At 48.3% G+C, this 17,198-nt stretch overlaps 1 protein-coding gene across 5 annotated transcripts; it reads right to left on the bottom strand.

Annotated features, from left to right (window-relative positions):
* Positions 1–2: 2 nt before the first annotated feature.
* Positions 3–12,563, bottom strand: LOC310701465 (uncharacterized protein). Of its 5 annotated transcripts, none has more exons than XM_083492375.1 (10): positions 12,153–12,563; positions 9,887–9,970; positions 8,145–8,339; positions 7,327–7,349; positions 7,112–7,224; positions 6,179–6,211; positions 4,344–4,435; positions 4,022–4,117; positions 924–1,047; positions 3–711 (listed from the first exon to the last, which is right to left on the bottom strand). In XM_083492375.1, the coding sequence occupies exons 1-10, from the start codon at positions 12,525–12,527 to the stop codon at positions 101–103; spliced, it is 1,746 nt and encodes a 581-aa protein (XP_083348501.1). In that variant the 5' UTR covers positions 12,528–12,563; the 3' UTR covers positions 3–100. The 5 variants fall into 5 exon arrangements, with proteins under 5 accessions (XP_083348501.1, XP_083348503.1, XP_083348502.1 ...); XM_083492377.1 differs by having other exon boundaries at positions 3–708; XM_083492376.1 differs by having other exon boundaries at positions 4,344–4,432; positions 12,153–12,560.
* Between the last annotated feature and the right edge of the window lie 4,635 nt (positions 12,564–17,198).

Below are 17,198 nucleotides of genomic sequence, written 5' to 3'. Positions count from 1 at the left end.
TGTTTTCAACATTTGACCCATTTTATTGATTTTGTCAAAATCCCCCGAGCTCTACTGGATCAAGCCAACGATCAGCATTTGTCCCGTCCCACCCCTTATCTCAAGTCCGTGAGTTCTTCCCCATCGCCCCTGCATGAGTCCTCTGGTGGATGGTGAGGTTCGAGGACCGGCTGAAGCGCTTTCCGCACTGGGGGCAGGGATAGGGCTTCTCCCGCGTGTGGCCCCTCTGGTGAATGGTGAGGGTGGTGCTGCGGGTGAAGCTTTTCCCGCAGTCGGCGCAGCGGTAGGGCTTCTCCCCAGTGTGGGTCCTCTGGTGCGCGATCAGGTTGGAGTAATCGCTGAAGCGCTTGGCGCAGTACGTGCAGCTGTAGGGCTTCTCGCCCGTGTGCAGCCGGTGGTGGGTGATCAGGACCCCAAACTGCCGGAAGGTCTTTCCGCATTCGGGGCACGGGAAGCACTTCTCTTTCCGCTTCTGGGCGGCTGCCTTCGCAAGGCCTCCCTTGGGCCACGCAGGCTGGCCCGCGCCCGTTGCCGGATTAGTTCCTGGCCGCCTTCCTGTCGCAAAGGCGGCTTGGCCTGCACCCACCCGCTCACGACTCTGGGGAGCGCTGCATTCTGAGCGCGGCGGTCTTGTGGCGGGGAGTTCCGCCGGCTCGTGGCCGTTCTGCTGCGGGTTCTCTTCCTTGATTCCGCCCGACAGTGTAACGCCTGCTGGAATGAAAAGCACACAAGGAGCCAGGGGATGAACAAGGAGAAAAATGAGCTTAGATAACCATCAAATTGTACCCAACAATGTGTTCCCTAATTGTTGCTGCACTCAAACTCCCATCATCCCGGGTCACTGGCCCTGATGCTGGGGGCTGATGGGAGTTGGAGTCCCCAAACCCCACCTCAGTGAAACAAGTGGGGTCTGGGGTTCCTACCTGCAGGGATGCCAGCTTCCTCTTCCTCTTCCTTGATGGTCCTGGCGATGGCAGCAGTTGTGAGGGGCGAGTCCACCGGCAACTCCTCTGAATGTACTGCAGTTCTCTTGCAGGCTGTCAACTCCTGAAACACCAAGAACAGGGATGGGAAACTTCAGACTGGCCCGGGGTGTGTGCGCAACTGTGGCCCCCAAATCTCTTTATCTGGCCCTTGGCGCTGTCCCCCACTGACCCCGCTTTAAGAACGTAAGAACTCTGCTAAATCAGTCTCATAGCTCCTTTAAATTCCTGGGAGTTTACCTCAGTAAGGACCTCACCTGGAAAATCAACATAACTCAAGTGGTCAGAAAGGCCCAAAGGAGACTCCATTTCCTCAGGGTCTTGAGAAGGAATGTTAAACAATAATAATAATAAAATTTTATTTATAACCCGCCCTTCCCGGTTCAAAAACCGGGCTCAGGGCTGCTAACAACAAATTTAAAACACTTTTAAAACACTTAATTATAAAAGCAGCGTAAAATACAGTATAAAAACATGAATAACAATAAAATTCAAAATTCAGAAATCAATTTTGGGGGGGAAAGCATTAGATAATCCCCAGGGCTAGCTGGCTGAATTGGTCCTACTTGGGCCAGCAAGGAGACCAGGGGAGAATTAGCTGTGGGGTCTCAGAGTGGGTGATCTTCATAAAAGGGGAGGGGGAAGGAAGAGAAGGGAAATAAAAGATCAGACTGAATTCAAATTAAAGGCCAGGCAGAATACCTCTGTCTTACAGGCCTGACGGAAGGGGGTTAAATCCTGAAGGGCCCTGGTCTCATGGGACAGAGCATTCCACCAGGTCGGAGCCATCACTGAAAAGGCCCTGGCCCTGGTGGAGGATAGTCTGACTTCCTTAGGGCACAGGACCTCTAAACTATGGTTATTCATGGACCTTAAGGTCCTCAGCGGGGCATACCAGGAGAGGCGGTCCTGTAGATACAACAACTGATGAACTCCTTCTACCAGTCCACAATAGAAAGTGTCCTTTCATATTGTATCACAGTGTGGTATGCTGGCCTGACAGCCACGGACAAAGTCTCTACAGAGGGTGGTGAATACAGCACATGATATCATGGGCTGTCCCTCAAGTCCGCTGGATGACATCGCAAGGGATCGTTGCCTTAGGAGAGCGAGAAAAATTCTCTGGGATGACTCACACCCCGGCCATCACCTCTATAATCTTATACCCTCGGGCAGGAGATATAGAAGTATAACCAGCCGTGCCAGCAGGCTAAAAAATAGCTTCTATCCGTGGGCTGTTAGGCTGTTGAACAAAAAAGTAACATAGCGAAATTGACTTGCGAGGTGGTGTGTTGTTTGATAAGAGATTGAGTGGGCAGGGGACTCGTTTAATTTCATTGTACACAGGTTGTACAATGACAATAAATGTATTATTATTTAGTCCAGAATCCTATTCCTACAGCGGCTGCCCAGATGCCTGTGGCAAACCAGCAAGCAGGATTCGAACGCAAGAGCCCTCTTCCTTCCTGTGGTTTCCAGCATCGCTGCCTCCGACCAAAGAGGCAGAGCAAAGCCATCTAAGTGGGGGCCATCACTGCCTCCTGGAGCAGTGAGTTCCACACTTACAGTACGCAATGCATGAAGAAGTACTTTCTTTAATTTATCCTGACTCCTCCAACAATCATTGGATGTCCACAAGTTCTAGTGATACTCCATTCCATTCCCCGTGGTTTTCAGTTTCCCCATCAGCAGTCAGGGCCTTCTCGGTAGTGGCACCCACCCTGTGGAACACCCTCCGATCTGATGTCAAGGAAATAAACAACTATCCGACTTTTAGAAGACACCTGAAGGCAGCCCTGTTTAGGGATTTTTTTAAATGTTTGATGTCTTACTGTGTATTGATTTGTTGGGAGCTGCCAGGATTGGGATTGGCTGGGGCAAATCAGCCAGATGGGTGGCATAATAATAATAAAATAATGATAATAATTAATGATGATGATGATGATGCATTCTGTGTTCACTGAGAACACTTCCTTCTCAATGGTTTTGTGAAGCTCTCTCCTTTTACAGATCTTCTGTTGTACTTCTGCCTACCTTGGGGTTCCCCATAGCCTACAGATACACCCCCACTTGTGTGGATGATGCTGGTTTTTTCCTATACAGTGGTACCTTGGTTCTCAAACTTAATCCGTTCTGGAAGACCATTCCAAAACCAAAGCTTTCCAAAACCAAGGCGCGCTTTCCCATAGAAAGTAATGCAAAATGGATTACAGTGGTGCCCCGCAAGACGAATGCCTCGCAAGACGGAAAACCCGCTAGACAAAAGGGTTTTCCGTTTTGGAGGTGCTTCGCAAAACGAATTTCCTATGGGCTTGCCTCGCAAGACGACAATGCCTTGCGAGTTCCTGCGGTCCCCCCCCCCTTTTCTAAGCCGCTAAGCCGCTTATCAGCTGATCCGATCAGCAGATAAGCTGCTAAAAGCCGCTAATAGCGCTAATCCGCTAATCCTTCAATGGGCTTGCTTCGCAAGACGAAAAAACCACTAGACGAAGAGAATCACAGAACGGATTCTTTTCGTCTTGCGAGGCACCACTGTACCGTATTTTTCACTCTATAACACACACCCGACCATAACACGCACATAGTTTTTAGAGGAGGAAAATCCGTAGGCATGCCACCCGTAGGCATTCCCTCCATAACACGCACAGACATTTCCCCTTACTTTCTAGGAGGAAAAAAGTGAGTGTTATGGTGCAAAAAATAAGGTAATCCGTTCCAGACTTTTAAAAACAACTACTAAAACAGCAATTTAACATGAATTTTGCTATCTAACAAGGCCATTGATCCATAAAATGAAGGCAATAAGCAATGTACTGCAGTCACACAATCAATCAATCAATCAATCAGTAGCTGAACTGGGTTCCACACAGTCACAAAAAAATAAGAGCCACAAGAACAAAAATGCAAAATAAATAGCAAAAATGGACAGACCTCAGCGTAACACTCAAAAAGGAAGTGTGGCACTCAAATCGGAAGTGTAACACTCAAAACAGAGCACGTTCGGCTTCCGAAAACAGTTCGCAAACCGGAACACTTACTTCTGGGTTTGCAGTGTTTGGGTTCCAAGTTGCTTGAGTACCAAGGCGTTTGAGAGCCAAGGTACCACTGTATAAGGATCCACACTCGCCTCTGAACTTTGGAAACAGAGAGAACGGTTAAGCAACATTAAATAGGGAAGGGTCTTAGCTCAGTGGAAGAGCATCTGGTTTGTATGCTAAAGGTCCTAGTTCAATCCTAGGTTCATCTTCATGCAGGGATGGGGAGTTGCTGCCAGCCAGTGTTGACAAGACTAATCTAGATGGACCAAGGGATCCGACTTCCCAGGTTCCTAACGCTTGCTGCTCTCCGAAAACCAGATACCTGGATCACGTCCGCTGCAGATGTTTTGCTTCTGTTTTCCTGGGGAGGATGAATCGGCACGGACTGAAGTGAGGGTGTTGTTCTGTAGCCTACTTGAGCAAGAAGGGCAAAGGGTGAGAATCTGGTCCATAGGAATTGAAAATAAATCTTAATCATTCTTGGGCTCTAACTCTAGAGACATGGGACGGGCATTTTATTCAGCACAGAGGCCTAGGAAGAGGAAGCAATCTGGCTAGCCAAGTGAAGACAAGCCTTTGCTTGGAATATTCCACTGGGAATTCTGTTTGCTTGCAATTCATTATCTCCCCTGAACATCAGTGGGTGGGAATGAAATTTGGCACACATATCTGGGACACCATTTTTTACATTTCAAGGCCAAATGCCAGCTCAACTTCCCTGCCCCTCCCCTGCCTGCTTTCAAAGTGGGGGTGGGGTAAAAAAGAGGAGAGAAAGCAGAATACAGCGGTACCTCAGGTTAAGTACTTAATTCGTTCCAGAGGTCCGTTCTTAACCTGAAACTGTTCTTAACCTGAATCACCACTTTAGCTAATGGGGCCTCCTGCTGCTGCCGTGCCGCCGGAGCACGATTTCTGTTCTTATCCTGAAGCAAAGTTCTTAACCTGAGGTACTATTTCTGGGTTAGCGGAGTCTGTAACCTGAAGCGTATGTAACCTGAAGCATATGTAACCTGAGGTACCACTGTACAGTGCAAAACGCCTTCCACAAATTATATAAAGATACACACAACAGCAGAACAGGAATTGGGGTAAGGGTCCAGAACGAAGATGTGGACCACCCACCCTTCTATTCTCCAGTGGGGAGAGAAAGATCTAACCTACATATTTCCCCCTTGAAGAGAGGTTGGCATGCGCGCTCAGAATATCACTATTTTAAAAGCGCATATCCTTTTGCACCTCTAGTATAGTCATACCTCTTGTTACTTTCGGTTCAGGTTACGTCTTCTCAGGTTGCGTCCTGTGGCGACCCAGAAGTACCAGAAAGGGTTACTTCGAGGTTTCGCCACTCGTGCTTGTGCAGACGCTCAAATTGACGTCATGCGCATGCACAGAAGTGGCGAATCGTAACCCACGCAGACATGGGTTGCATTCTGCTCATGTTGCAAACGGGGCTCCAGAACGGATCCTGTTCGCAACCAGAGGTACCGCTGTACGTACGCCTATCTCCCCTGCATTTCCATTACAGTGGTACCTTAATTCGTTACGGAGGTCCGTTTTTAACCTGACACTGTTCTTAACCTGAAGCACCACTTTAGCTAATGGGGTCTCCTGCTGCTGCCACGCAGCCAGAGCACGATTTCTGTTCTCATCCTGAAGCAAAGTTCTTAACCCGAGGTACTATTTCTGGGTTAGCGGAGTCTGTAACCTGAAACGTATGTAACCCAAGGTACCACTGTATTTTGCCCTTCAGAGCATGCGGAATTTAAGACGAGCAAAAGTCAGGGATCCAGCAGTTAGCATTTCAGAGGCGTAAAGGAGCAACACAGATCAAATGGGAAAATATATTATGTACAGTGGTACCTCGGGTTAAGTATTTAATTCGTTCTGGAGGTCTGTTCTTAACCTGAAACTGTTCTTAACCTGAAGCACCACTTTAGCTAATGGGGCCTCCTGCTGCCGCCGCGCCACCAGAGGACGATTTCTGTTCTCATCCTGAAGCAAAGTTCTTAACCCGAGGTAATATTTCTGGGTTAGTGGAGCATATGTAACCTGAAGCGAATGTAACCTGAGGTACCACTGTATAGCGAGATCAAGCTCTTCATCCATCAGTGTCCTTTCGTGTCATCTAATGCCCCAGAGACAGCCATTAGCACTTACCTATGTCTCCATCTACTTCCACGCAGAGATTCTCTGGAGGAAGAAAAAAATAAGGTTGTAATCGAAACTCACTTCCTTGGTAGAAAGCCCCATTGAGCTCAGTAAGGACTTACTTCTGGGGGGGGGGGGAGGGAGGAGAATTAAGCTCACACAATAGAGGGGGTTGTAAATGATTGCTATAATTTACGAGACAAAACAATCCTTATGGCCTGCTGATCTAGGCGACTAAGATTGGATCTTTCTGTAAGAGGAGTCAATAATGGAACCAAGGGCTTGGATCTGAATTCAGCAGCACAATCTCATGTGTGTTTGTTCAGAAATCGGTCTGCCTGGTTCACACACAATACTAAACCATATTTTATTAAACCATGGTTACATGAACCATGGCTTTGCGATAACTATGGTTTGTTTACTGTCAACAAACCAGTCTGAAACAAAGGTTTGCTGTTAGTAAAGACAAAGTTTGTAAAGCTTGGCGTTATGTGTAAACCCAGCACCGTCCCTTAACCATGGTTTGATTAACCACACCAGCTGCTGACGCTCACCGAACCGCAAAGGAACGAGGCGAAAGCAGCTGGAGACAAACCTAACTTTGGAGAAACAAGTGATGGTTTGTTTGATAATCTGTGGGACAAGTTGTGGTTAAATTTGTGGCTCAGCATGGTGGGCAAACCATATCAGCTCATAACGCAGACGCTCCCAGCAGAGCTTCTCAGAAAATAACCCTCAGGCTGCCCAGCAAACTGGGTTTTTCGTTTTTTAAAAACATTTGGAATATCAGAGATGAGGAGAGTTGTGGTCCAACAACATCTAAAGATCACCATGCTGGCAGACTCAAAAAGCCACAAAAATCAACCCCACCCACATGGCTGCAGGTATCACGCAAATAACACAAGTCCCATGAGGCAGTGCCGCAGCAAGACTCCTGTTTACCTTTGAATCGCAGCAGCGCCTCCTGCAGGATGGCCCGTTTCCTGGAGAAGTTGCTGAGTCTCTGCTTTAGCCCTGCTACAGCGAGGTCTGTCTTCAACATGCCATCTTCCATGCTGAAAGGTGAGGAAGATGAGAGATGATCCCAAAACCCAACATCCATTTCTCTGCTTGTTACAAACCCAGCAGAGATGCAGAGGGAAGGGGCCAATATTTACCTGCTCCTTGTTCTTCCAACACCCTAAAAGGAAAGATAAAAAGAGGTTTATGCGCACATGAGTCAGGGAAGCATACCTACCAGAATGCGGCAGCTAAACTGGTGACTGGGAGTGGCTGCCGAAGCCATATAACACCAGTCCTGAAAGAACTACATTGGCTCCCAGTACGTTTCCGAGCACAATTCAAAGTGTTGGTGCTGACCTTTAAAGCCCTAAACGGCCTCGGCCCTGTATAACTGAAGGAGCGTCTCCACCCCCATCGTTCTGCCCGGAAGCTGAGGTCCAATGCCAAGGGCCTTCTGGCGGTTCCCTCACTTTGAGAAGCAAAGTTACAGGGAACCAGGCAGAGGGCCTTCTCGGTAGTGGCGCCCACCCTGTGGAACGCCCTCCCATCAGATGTCAAGGAAATAAAGAACTATCTGACTTTTAGAAGACTTCTGAAGGCAGCCCTGTTTAGGGAAGTTTTTAATGTTTGATGGCTTTATTAATCATCATCATCATCTGATGGGAGCTGCCCAGAGTGTCTGGGGTATAAAAATATATTACTACTACTACTATGATTATTATTACTGCAAAGCCACAAATATGGACCGTTACAAAAAATGGCAATCACTGGGCCACTGTTAAAAGTACAACAGCTCTACTAAAAGTAGGAACCAGCTTCCGAATTGAAGGAGACACTCATGCTACATTCAGACGTTATAAAACACAAACACAATTATAGTATTATTATTTAAATCACCAGCATGTTTCAACCAGGAAAAAGCACCTGGTTGGCGCTTTAGCCCTGGGTTCCCCACCCCTGTTGCAGAACTTACAGGCGACACTTGGCGGCGCTCCCTGTACGGTTCCTGCTGCAGAGGATCCTCACTGAGCGTTCTGGGGGCTCCCTGGGCGATGTCTCTCTTGAGTTCTTCCCAATGGTTCCTCAAATGCTTCTCCTGCTCCTCCAAAAAGCCACGCAGCTCCTTCCATTGCTGGGTAAGCTGCTGTCCTTCCACTTCCGCCTGCTTCTGCAGTGACAGGACCAAGCAAAACAAATCGAGCGTGTGGCAAAGGAGAGTTCCTGGATGCAGTGGCGTAGCGTGGGGGTGCAGGGGGGGCCGGCCGCACCGGGCGCAACATCTGAGGGTTAGGGTTAGGGGGCGCAAATCCACGGGTTAGGGGGCGCAAATTACTTGCCTTGCCCCGGGTGCTGACAACCCACGCTACGCCACTGCCTGGATGCATCGCCAAGGCAGCATTCCCCGGCGTAGCTCTCAGGCCTGGCAAGCAAGAATTCAGCAGGCGAGGTTCCTCCTAACACACAGTTAACCTGCGGGGAAACTCCCCAGGCTAAATTTCTACCTGCGACATGCAACAGCCAGCACAGAGATGGGGAACCGAGAGCTGTTCAGGTGGAACAGGAAAGATCTACTGGATGCAGCCAGCATGGCCAATGGTCAGAGATGGTGTGGGGAGCTGTGATGGACTGGCTGGATACATAGGAGTGGTGGGAGGCACCCGCCAGGGAACCCCCAGGGGAAGAAGATAAGAGCCAGGGGAGTGGCAAAGAGGGAGCAAACCGGGAGGTGGTGGTGTCAGCAGCCGAAGGGGCAACAGGATTCAGTGAGCAGGAAGAGGCTGTGGCAGAGAGCAGTTCAGAATCAGAAGGTGAAGCCAATGATACTACTGTTCATTTATTGCTGACCCACTCCCGGCTCCAGCTCCTAACGATGAACACCCAGAGCCCCAGGCTCCCTGTCTCTGAGTTAGAGCATCAGGACAAAGACAGGTCCAAATGCCCTCTCAGAGCCACGGAGGTCATTGGGAGACCTTGAGCCAGTCTCCATCTCTCAGCCTAACCTACCTCACAGGGTTGTTGTGAGGGCGGAGAATTGCACACTTCCCTGAGTTCCTTGAAAGAACAGCGGTGTGTGTGTGGGTGTGTGGGTGTGTACAGTGGACACTCAGGCTGCGAACCTGATCTGTGCGGGATGCACGTTCGCAACCTGCAGCATTCGCAACTCGCAGCGGCGCATCTGCGCATGCGCAAAGTGCGATTTGGCACTTCTGCACATGTGCAACCGCCAAAACCCGGAAGAAGAAGAAGAAGAGTTTGGATTTGATATCCCGCTTTATCACTACCTGAAGGAGTCTCAAAGCGGCTAACAATCTCCTTTCTTTTCCTCCCCCACAACAAACACTCTGTGAGGTGAGTGGGGCTGAGAGACTTCAGAGAAGTGTGACTGGCCCAAGGTCACCCAGCAGCTGCATGTGGAGGAGCGGAGACGCGAACCCGGTTACCCAGATTACGTGACTACCGCTCTTAACCACTACACCACACTGGCTTCCACCCATTCCACCCATTCCGGTACTTCTGGGTTTCGGCGGTCCATAACCTGAAAAAACACAACTTGAAGCGTCTGTGACCTGAGATGTGACTCAACAAGGGTGGCCAAATGCAAAAGCAGTTGTGGCTTCCGCACTGTTAATTGCTGTACAGAAGAGGAAATTTGTCATGCAAGTGACGTTTTTGCCTCTGGCTATCCTACTTGCAAATTTGATTTAAAATACCTACCAGCAGCTCCTCTCTCTGCTTCTCTTCAATGGTGCTGGCTTCTCTCTCCAGCTTCAGACCAGACTGGTCCACCACCAGCTTCCCCTGAAAGACAGATGTGGTTATTTTTGTGAACAGCTGCACAAAGCGCTGCCAACTCTCAACACCACGCCGTGCTCTCACGACTTTAGCAAATCTCTGCTGATTTCAAATGTTCAGGGTGCTGTTAGCTAGGCAGTTTTATTTCTCTGGTCACGTAGCAACCCTGGCTATAAGACGTTTCATAGATCATCTGCGGGAGCCTGATGAGTGGTTCCCATGTCAATGAGAAATTGTTCCTTCAATGTAAAGGTAAAGGGACCCCTGACAATTAAGTCCTGTCGCGGACGACTCTGGGGTTGCGACGCTCATCTCGCTTTACAGGCCAAGGGAGCAGACGTTTGTCCGCACACAGTTTTTCCGGGTCATGTGGCCAGCATGATGAAGCCGCTTCTGGCGAAACCAGAGCAGTGCACGGAAACGCCGTTTACCTTCCTGCCTATTTATCTACTTGCACTGCGTGCTTTTGAACTGCTAGGTTGGCAGGAGCAGGGACTGAACAATGGGAGCTCACCCTGTCGCGGGGCCTCGAACCACCGACCTCCCAATCGGCAAGTCCAAGCAGCACAGTGGTTTAAACCACAGCGCCGCTCGTGTCCCTTCCTTCAATGTTATAGGCCCAATTCTATGGAACTCCCTCCCAGTAGAAGCCAGGCAGGCACCTTCCCTGCAAAGTTTCAGGTGTCAAGTCAAAACAGTTTTATTTCACGAGGCCTTTGCACCATGAATTCTATTCTAATTCTCTGATGCTTTAAATTTTGCACATTGCATGTTTTGCTTAATTAATTATTTGTAAGCTGCTTTGACAGGCACATGAAAAGCAGGGCATGATTTTTAAATAAATTCCAGCAGTTTGTGGTGATCCTTGGACCTGTTTGCCACTGCTCAGGGGACCACCATTCTGGCTGCAACACTATAAACCAGAGATGAAGAACCAGTAGTCCTCCAGACATTGTCGGACTCCAACTCCCATCAGTCCCAGCTAGCATAGCCAAGGGTCGGCAATGATGGAAGTTGGAGTCCAATAACATCTGGAAAGCCACAGATCAACTCCCTTGCTAGGCACACTTATCTGAAAGGAATCCCTATTGAAAGCAAAACAATTTACATCTGACCAGGCATGTAAGGTTAGCATTAGCCAAGGCTTGTTTGGAACAGGCTGCAGCTTACAGCTCAGAGGCATATTAATAAGCAATAGGTAGGGGAAGCCTAGGATGTTGTAAAGAAGGAGTTCCCCATGGCAGGTAAAAGCATCATTCACCCAAAGCTCCTCCAGGCATTTGCTTATGTATAGACTTTGATCACAGTGATGGATACCAGCAAGGCAAGGTTATTTGTTCCCTTAACCCAATAATGTCTTTGTATTTTATTTTTTTAAAAAAACAACACATTATGACAATATTGCTGCTGGCTTAAAATGTTGCCCAGTTTTTCAGTGAAAAATCAGAGCCATAACAGAATTTTGAAAAGCCTGGCAGGATGAGGCCAAGAGCTTATCTCAGGCATAGGCAAACTCGGCCCTCCAGAAGTTTTGGGACTACAATTCCCATCAACCCTGACCACTGGTCCTGTTAGCTAGGGATGATGGGAGTTGTAGTCCCAAAACATCAGGAGGGCCGAGTTTGCCTGTGCCTGGCTTATCTGGTCCAGGAGTCTGCACTCACAGGGGCCAAGCCTCTTGGAAGCCAGCAACCAGACCTGGGGAGAACAGCAGCCATTCTCCCCGCTTGAAATTCCCAGTATACTGCCTCTGACAGCGGGAGGCAGAGCAAAGCCATTGTTCTTTTGTTTTATGGCTCAGAACGCTTCATTGCCAAGTGACCCGGATATCTCCCCCCCCCCCCAAAAAAAGGAAACAAATAATATTATAGACATCTAGAGGTGTGCTTTTTCTGTTTCTTTTCAACGACAGCTGGAAACTTTTGAGATCCTGGCGACGCCTCCCAGCTTCAACACAGACGCGTCCAAAGCATAGCTGTCAACTTTTCCCTTCTTTAAAGGGGAATTCCCTTATTCCCAATAGGCTTCCTCGCAAGAAAAGGGAAAAGTTGACAGCTATGATCCAAAGGCTGGAAGCAAGAGGCAGATCTCAACCCCCACAACCCCCCCCTCGCAGGACCACCGAGGTTTCTTAAACCCCGCCACGCAGCTTCCACCCACCCCATCCCGGAGTATCTTTCCTGCTCACAGACATTCCCCCAAACACCCCCGCCGCCGTTCCCACGATCGAGGCCGAACCAGGCGCAATGCTGGACGACGATCCTCCGTCCACGCAAGCGGGGGGTCTCTCTCCCTCCAGAGGCGGCAGCGGGGGGCAGCGGCGGGGGCTCCGGAGGCGCTCCGCCAGGCTGCCCAAAAGCGGGCTGGGCTGCAGCAGGCGATGCAGCGGGAGCAGCTGCCGGCAGAGCGGGCAGCGCAGGCTCTTCTCCAGCTGCCCCCAGCAGCGGCTCACGCAGGCCCGGCACAGGTGGTGGCCGCAACCGGACACCATCACCGGATCCCGGAAAAGGTCCAGGCACACGGGGCAAGAGAGCGCGCCCCGAAGGCCTCCCAGATCGGCCATGGCCGCAGTTTGGAAAGCACAAAAGGATCCCTGGGAAACAGGGTGGGATTGGGGGGAGTGGGCGGGGCCTCTGTTAGCCCCGCCCTTTCGGGTGGAGGTGCTTAAGGGGGCGTGGCAGGCACCGCCGCCGATGAGTTTTCATCGTTTCCTCCACGTCCGAGCTTTGCGATCGCTTAGTGCGCTTTGGAATTTGGGAAGAACGCGGCTGGATCAGGCCAGTGGCCCAGCCAAGGCCAATTAGTGCCAGATTTACGTATAAGCTAAACAAGCTATAGCTTAGATCGGGTCCCCCCACAAAATTTAAAAGGAAAAAAACCTGGATGTACACTTCCAAAATATAAGATAACAAAACAAAAAGAAAATCCCACAATTGCATTGTACAGGTTAAAACACTTGAGTTCATATTAATAAAGCTATTTATAATTATTAGTAGTTTGCATCCTATATTTACATCTATTATTTCATGTTATAGCAAGTTTCTAGAGACCAGTCTTTGTAAACTGTGTTTCTCAATGAACTTTTGTTATTGCCAAATGCCAATGTGCTTGCATTATTAAGTTTGTTATGAATAAAGAATAATTATAAGTTAGAGCTTAATCATTATTTCACTATTAATATACTTCTCAATTGTATTTCAGTTCAACAATTACTTTTGATAAAATACATATTTTCTTATGTGCAAATGGCTTTAGATACCTATTAGGTCCATCAATTACCCTATAGCATATATTCAACACAAAAAACAGCGGCAATTTGTTGTTGACAAAGGACAGCTGGACATTTAAAGGGCCCCATTACCTTCAGTAGCTGAGGGCCTCATGAAACCTAAATCTGGCCCTGGCCAGCATCCTGATCTCACAGTGGCCGACCAGTGGGAAACCAGCGAGCGGCGCAGGAGCGCAAGGGTGTCCTCCCCTCCTGTGTTTTCCAGCAAGTGGGATTCAAAAGCATTACTGCCTCTCAGTGCCAGAGGCAGAGCGTAGCCTTCATGGCTAGTAGCCATGGATGCCTTTCGCTCCATGAATCCCCTTTTAAAGCCTTCCAAGTTGGGGGGCCGTTGCTGCCTCCTGGGCAAGCGAGTTCCACGGTTTGAGAGGGAAGGAGACGCTTTGGCAGATCATAACAATGCTCTAATGGTCTAAACCACTGAGCTTCTTGGGCTTGCCGATCAGAAGGTTGGCGGTTCGAATCCCCACGACGGGGTGAGCTCCCGTTGCTCGGTCCCTGCTCCTGCCAACCTAGCAGTTCGAAAGCATGTCAAAGTGCAAGTAGATAAATAGGTACCTCTCCAGCAGGAAGGTAAACGGCGTTTCCGTGCGCTGCTCTGGTTCGCCAGAAGCGGCTTAGTCATGCTGGCCACATGACCCGGAAGCTGTACGCCGGCTCCCTCAGCCAATAAAGCAAGATGAGCGCACAACCCTAGAGTCGTCCGTGACTGGACCTAACGGTCAGGGGTCCCTTTACCTTTTACAATGCTTAACAAAACAAGTAGCAAACACGCAACCTCTAAATAAGGGTTGTGAGAGAAGCAACAATGGGAGAGAGGGCTGCTGCTTCCCGGGGCCATCTATAGAATAAAAACCGATTGGTCCTTAATTTGAAGGCACTATCAGACAATTCCTGTGAACTGGACAACGAAAGTGCCAAGAAAAAATGTATACTGCCATCTATTGGCAAAGGTACTTATTTGCAATTACAATAAAATTGGAGCAAAACCGACAAAGAATCTTGCAGTGCTTTAAAGATGAACAAAGTTTAAACTTCCATTGGCTATTTATTTATTTACTATGTTTATATCCCTCCTGCAAGGAGATCAAGGCAGTGCACATGGTTCTCACCTCTCCGTTTTATCTTCACAACAACCCTGTGGGGTAGGGTTAGAGACTGAGAGATTGGCTGGCCCAAGGTCATGGCTGAGCAGGGATTTGAACCCAGGTCCTAGAGTCCATTTTATCAGATGGAATAGAGTAGAATTTCCTGATTACTGTAATTGGAACCCAGCAGTTCCACACTGGAGCTATTGTAACAACAACAACAAATATTTTTATATATTTGCCCCTGACGGGACTCAAGGCAATTTACAGATTCATCTCATAATCGTGGGTGACTACAAAATATAGAGTTAGGGAGAAAGAGATTTAGCAGCCTGACTGATTCACTTCCACTGGCAAGCCACACGTGGAGAGAACTAATTTGCTGGAAATGTTTGGATATGGAGGTTTTTCACTCCTTGCAGTTCAGCTCCTGAGGGCCAAGTTGTTGCTGTTGCCAAGTTGTTGTTGTTGGTGGTGGTGGTGGTTCTATTATTCCTCCATTAACTGCCCTGCTGGATATAAACCTGCCTCATTCCTGGGTTAAGTACTCCTTCACATAATGGCTATGCATTGGCCTGTCTGAAGACCCCAGATCTTCTGGCTGTAGAGATTACTTAAATAACAAAAGAGAACTGCTGAAAGGCAAGACAAACTAAGTAGGAAAGGCTGGTGTCTTCCTCCTTATTGTTCTGTGCTCTTCATAAAATAATTCAGGGTCACCTCAAGAATCAGCCATTAGTTTTTAAAACTTCCCTTTTGCAACCTGAGGCTCTGGATTAATTCTGATACTGTCTTTAAGTATCAGGGGCCAGGGAGAAAGTGTAGAAACTTTAGGCTCCAGTTCTCCTGATTTGCCCAGGCTTTCTTTATCCTGTTGGCTTTAGGTCCTATTCGTGGTAGTAAATAAGCACTTTCATTTTGCCTCCATCATGCATTCTGGGAATGTTTAAAAATATATATACTGGTATCTTCAGGCGAGTTGCTAGAGGTTTTCCACCCCCTTCCTCAGGAAAGTAGAAAAAAAATCTAATGTTATCTAGTCCACTACAGTGGTACCTCAGGTTAAGTACTTAATTCGTTCCAGAGGTCCGTACTTAACCTGAAACTGTTCTTAACCTGAAGCACCACTTTAGCTAATGGGGCCTCCTGCTGCCGCCGCAGCCCGATTTCTGTTCTCATCCTGAAGCAAAGTTCTTAACCTGAAGCACTATTTCTGGGTTAGCGGAGTCTGTAACCTGAAGCATATGTAACCTGAGGTACCACTGTATTCTGTTCCCTCCTCTGCCAGCTACAGGATTCAGGGAAGCCCCTGCCAACCAGAGTTCCCTGGGACGAGGGATTGATTTGTTAAACCGCTCTGGGAATTGTAGGTCTGTGAAGGGCTCCTAACAATTCTCAGCACTCTTCACACGCTACAGTTCCCTGGGGAAAGTTATGACTCTTTAAAGTGACATTGTACTGCTCTAAATGTAGAGTGCAGATGGGTCCTTAGTGGCAGAGTGTATGCTAGGGTTGCCGCATAGTTGGGATTTAGCCATTGGGAATCACTGAAAAAAGGCTGAACGACTTTGGCCAACAAAACTTCGCCTGGAAAAGCTCAACATTTGTGTCTGGATTTTTCATTTTCTGAAATGTTGCAAAACTAGCACATGCTCTGCAGACAGAAGGTCCCAACTTTGATCCTAGGTCTCTCCAGTGAAAAGGATCAGGTAGCAAACAATAAGAGAGGCCTCAGGGTGAGACTCTGGAGATCTGACCCAGGGATGGGGGAACCTGTGTGGAACTCCAGGTGTTGCTGGACTACAGCTGCCAATAATCCCCAACAGTTGACCACAGCTAATGAGTGTTGGAGGCGATCAACATTTGGAGGGCCACCAGAATGTGACATCTGCCACATTCTCCTGAGCCACCGTGGTGTAATGCATTTCTCTGAGAATGCTGCTCTAGACCAGACATCCCCAACCTTCAGCCCTCCAATGTTTTGGACTACAATTCCCGTCATCCCTGACCACTGGTCCTGTTAGCTAGGGATCATGGGAGTTGTAGGCCAAAACATCTGGAGGGCTGCAGGTTGGGTATGCCTGCTCTAGACCCACAGCAGAGGGTGGGGTGGGGCTTGCTATTTCACTCTACAGTGGTGCCTCGCAAGACGAAAATAATCCGTTCTGTGATTCTCTTCGTCTAGCAGTTTTTTCGTCTTGCAAGCAAGCCCATTGACGGATTAGCGCTATTAGCAGCTTTTAGCGGCTTATCTGCTGATTGGATCAGCTGATAAGCGGCTTAGCGGCTTAGAAAAAGGGGGGGGAGGGAAAAAAACCAGCAGGAACTCGCAAGGCATTGTCGTCTTGCGAAGCAAGCCCATAGGAAATTCGTTTTGCGAAGCACCTCCAAAACGGAAAACCCTTTCGTTTAGCGAGTTTTCCATCTTGCGAGGCATTCGTCTTGCAGGGCACCACTGTATTTTTTCTTATTATCTCCTTTGACATTCCTCTCTCTCATTCTGAAAGCTCAGTTAAGAACAAAACGTTTGGAAGGCCGCAAGTTCCTCATCTCTTGAGTCCATAATACTGGGCTAAATGGACAAACCATCTAACCTAGCATAAAGCTTATGTGTAGTTCGTCACTTTTACAGTATTTTGTATGTGTTTATGTGTGTTTACATTTTAAAAAAATAAGCAGCTTTTGACACTTAGGTGGTTTTGCATTAAAAAAATTGACTGCTTTGTAAAATATTAATTAAAAAAAAATCAAACCTTAAAAGGAGCTTGTGTGTGGCAGTGGCTACACAGGCATGATTGGGTTTATACTACTGCTCTGCCTCTTGAGTGGCTGGGGAAGCCCAGCCAGATGGGCGGGG

This window comes from Podarcis liolepis, assembly GCF_965112155.1.
Source record: "Podarcis liolepis genome assembly, chromosome: 2".
Classification (NCBI taxonomy): Eukaryota; Metazoa; Chordata; class Lepidosauria; order Squamata; family Lacertidae; genus Podarcis; species Podarcis liolepis.
This window is presented reverse-complemented; position numbering and strand designations above follow the sequence as displayed.

Bases quoted from the DNA above. Each gene is read 5' to 3' on its own strand.
- LOC310701465 (XM_083492375.1), bottom strand. From the start codon at position 12,527: ATGGCCGATCTGGGAGGCCTTCGGGGCGCGCTCTCTTGCCCCGTGTGC. The intron at 8,340-9,886 runs GTAGGTATTTTA...CTGTCACTGCAG, and splicing joins AGCAGAGAGAGGAGCTGCTG to AAGCAGGCGGAAGTGGAAGG. The intron at 4,118-4,343 runs GTATCTGGTTTT...CTGTTTCCAAAG, and splicing joins CTGCAGCGGACGTGATCCAG to TTCAGAGGCGAGTGTGGATC.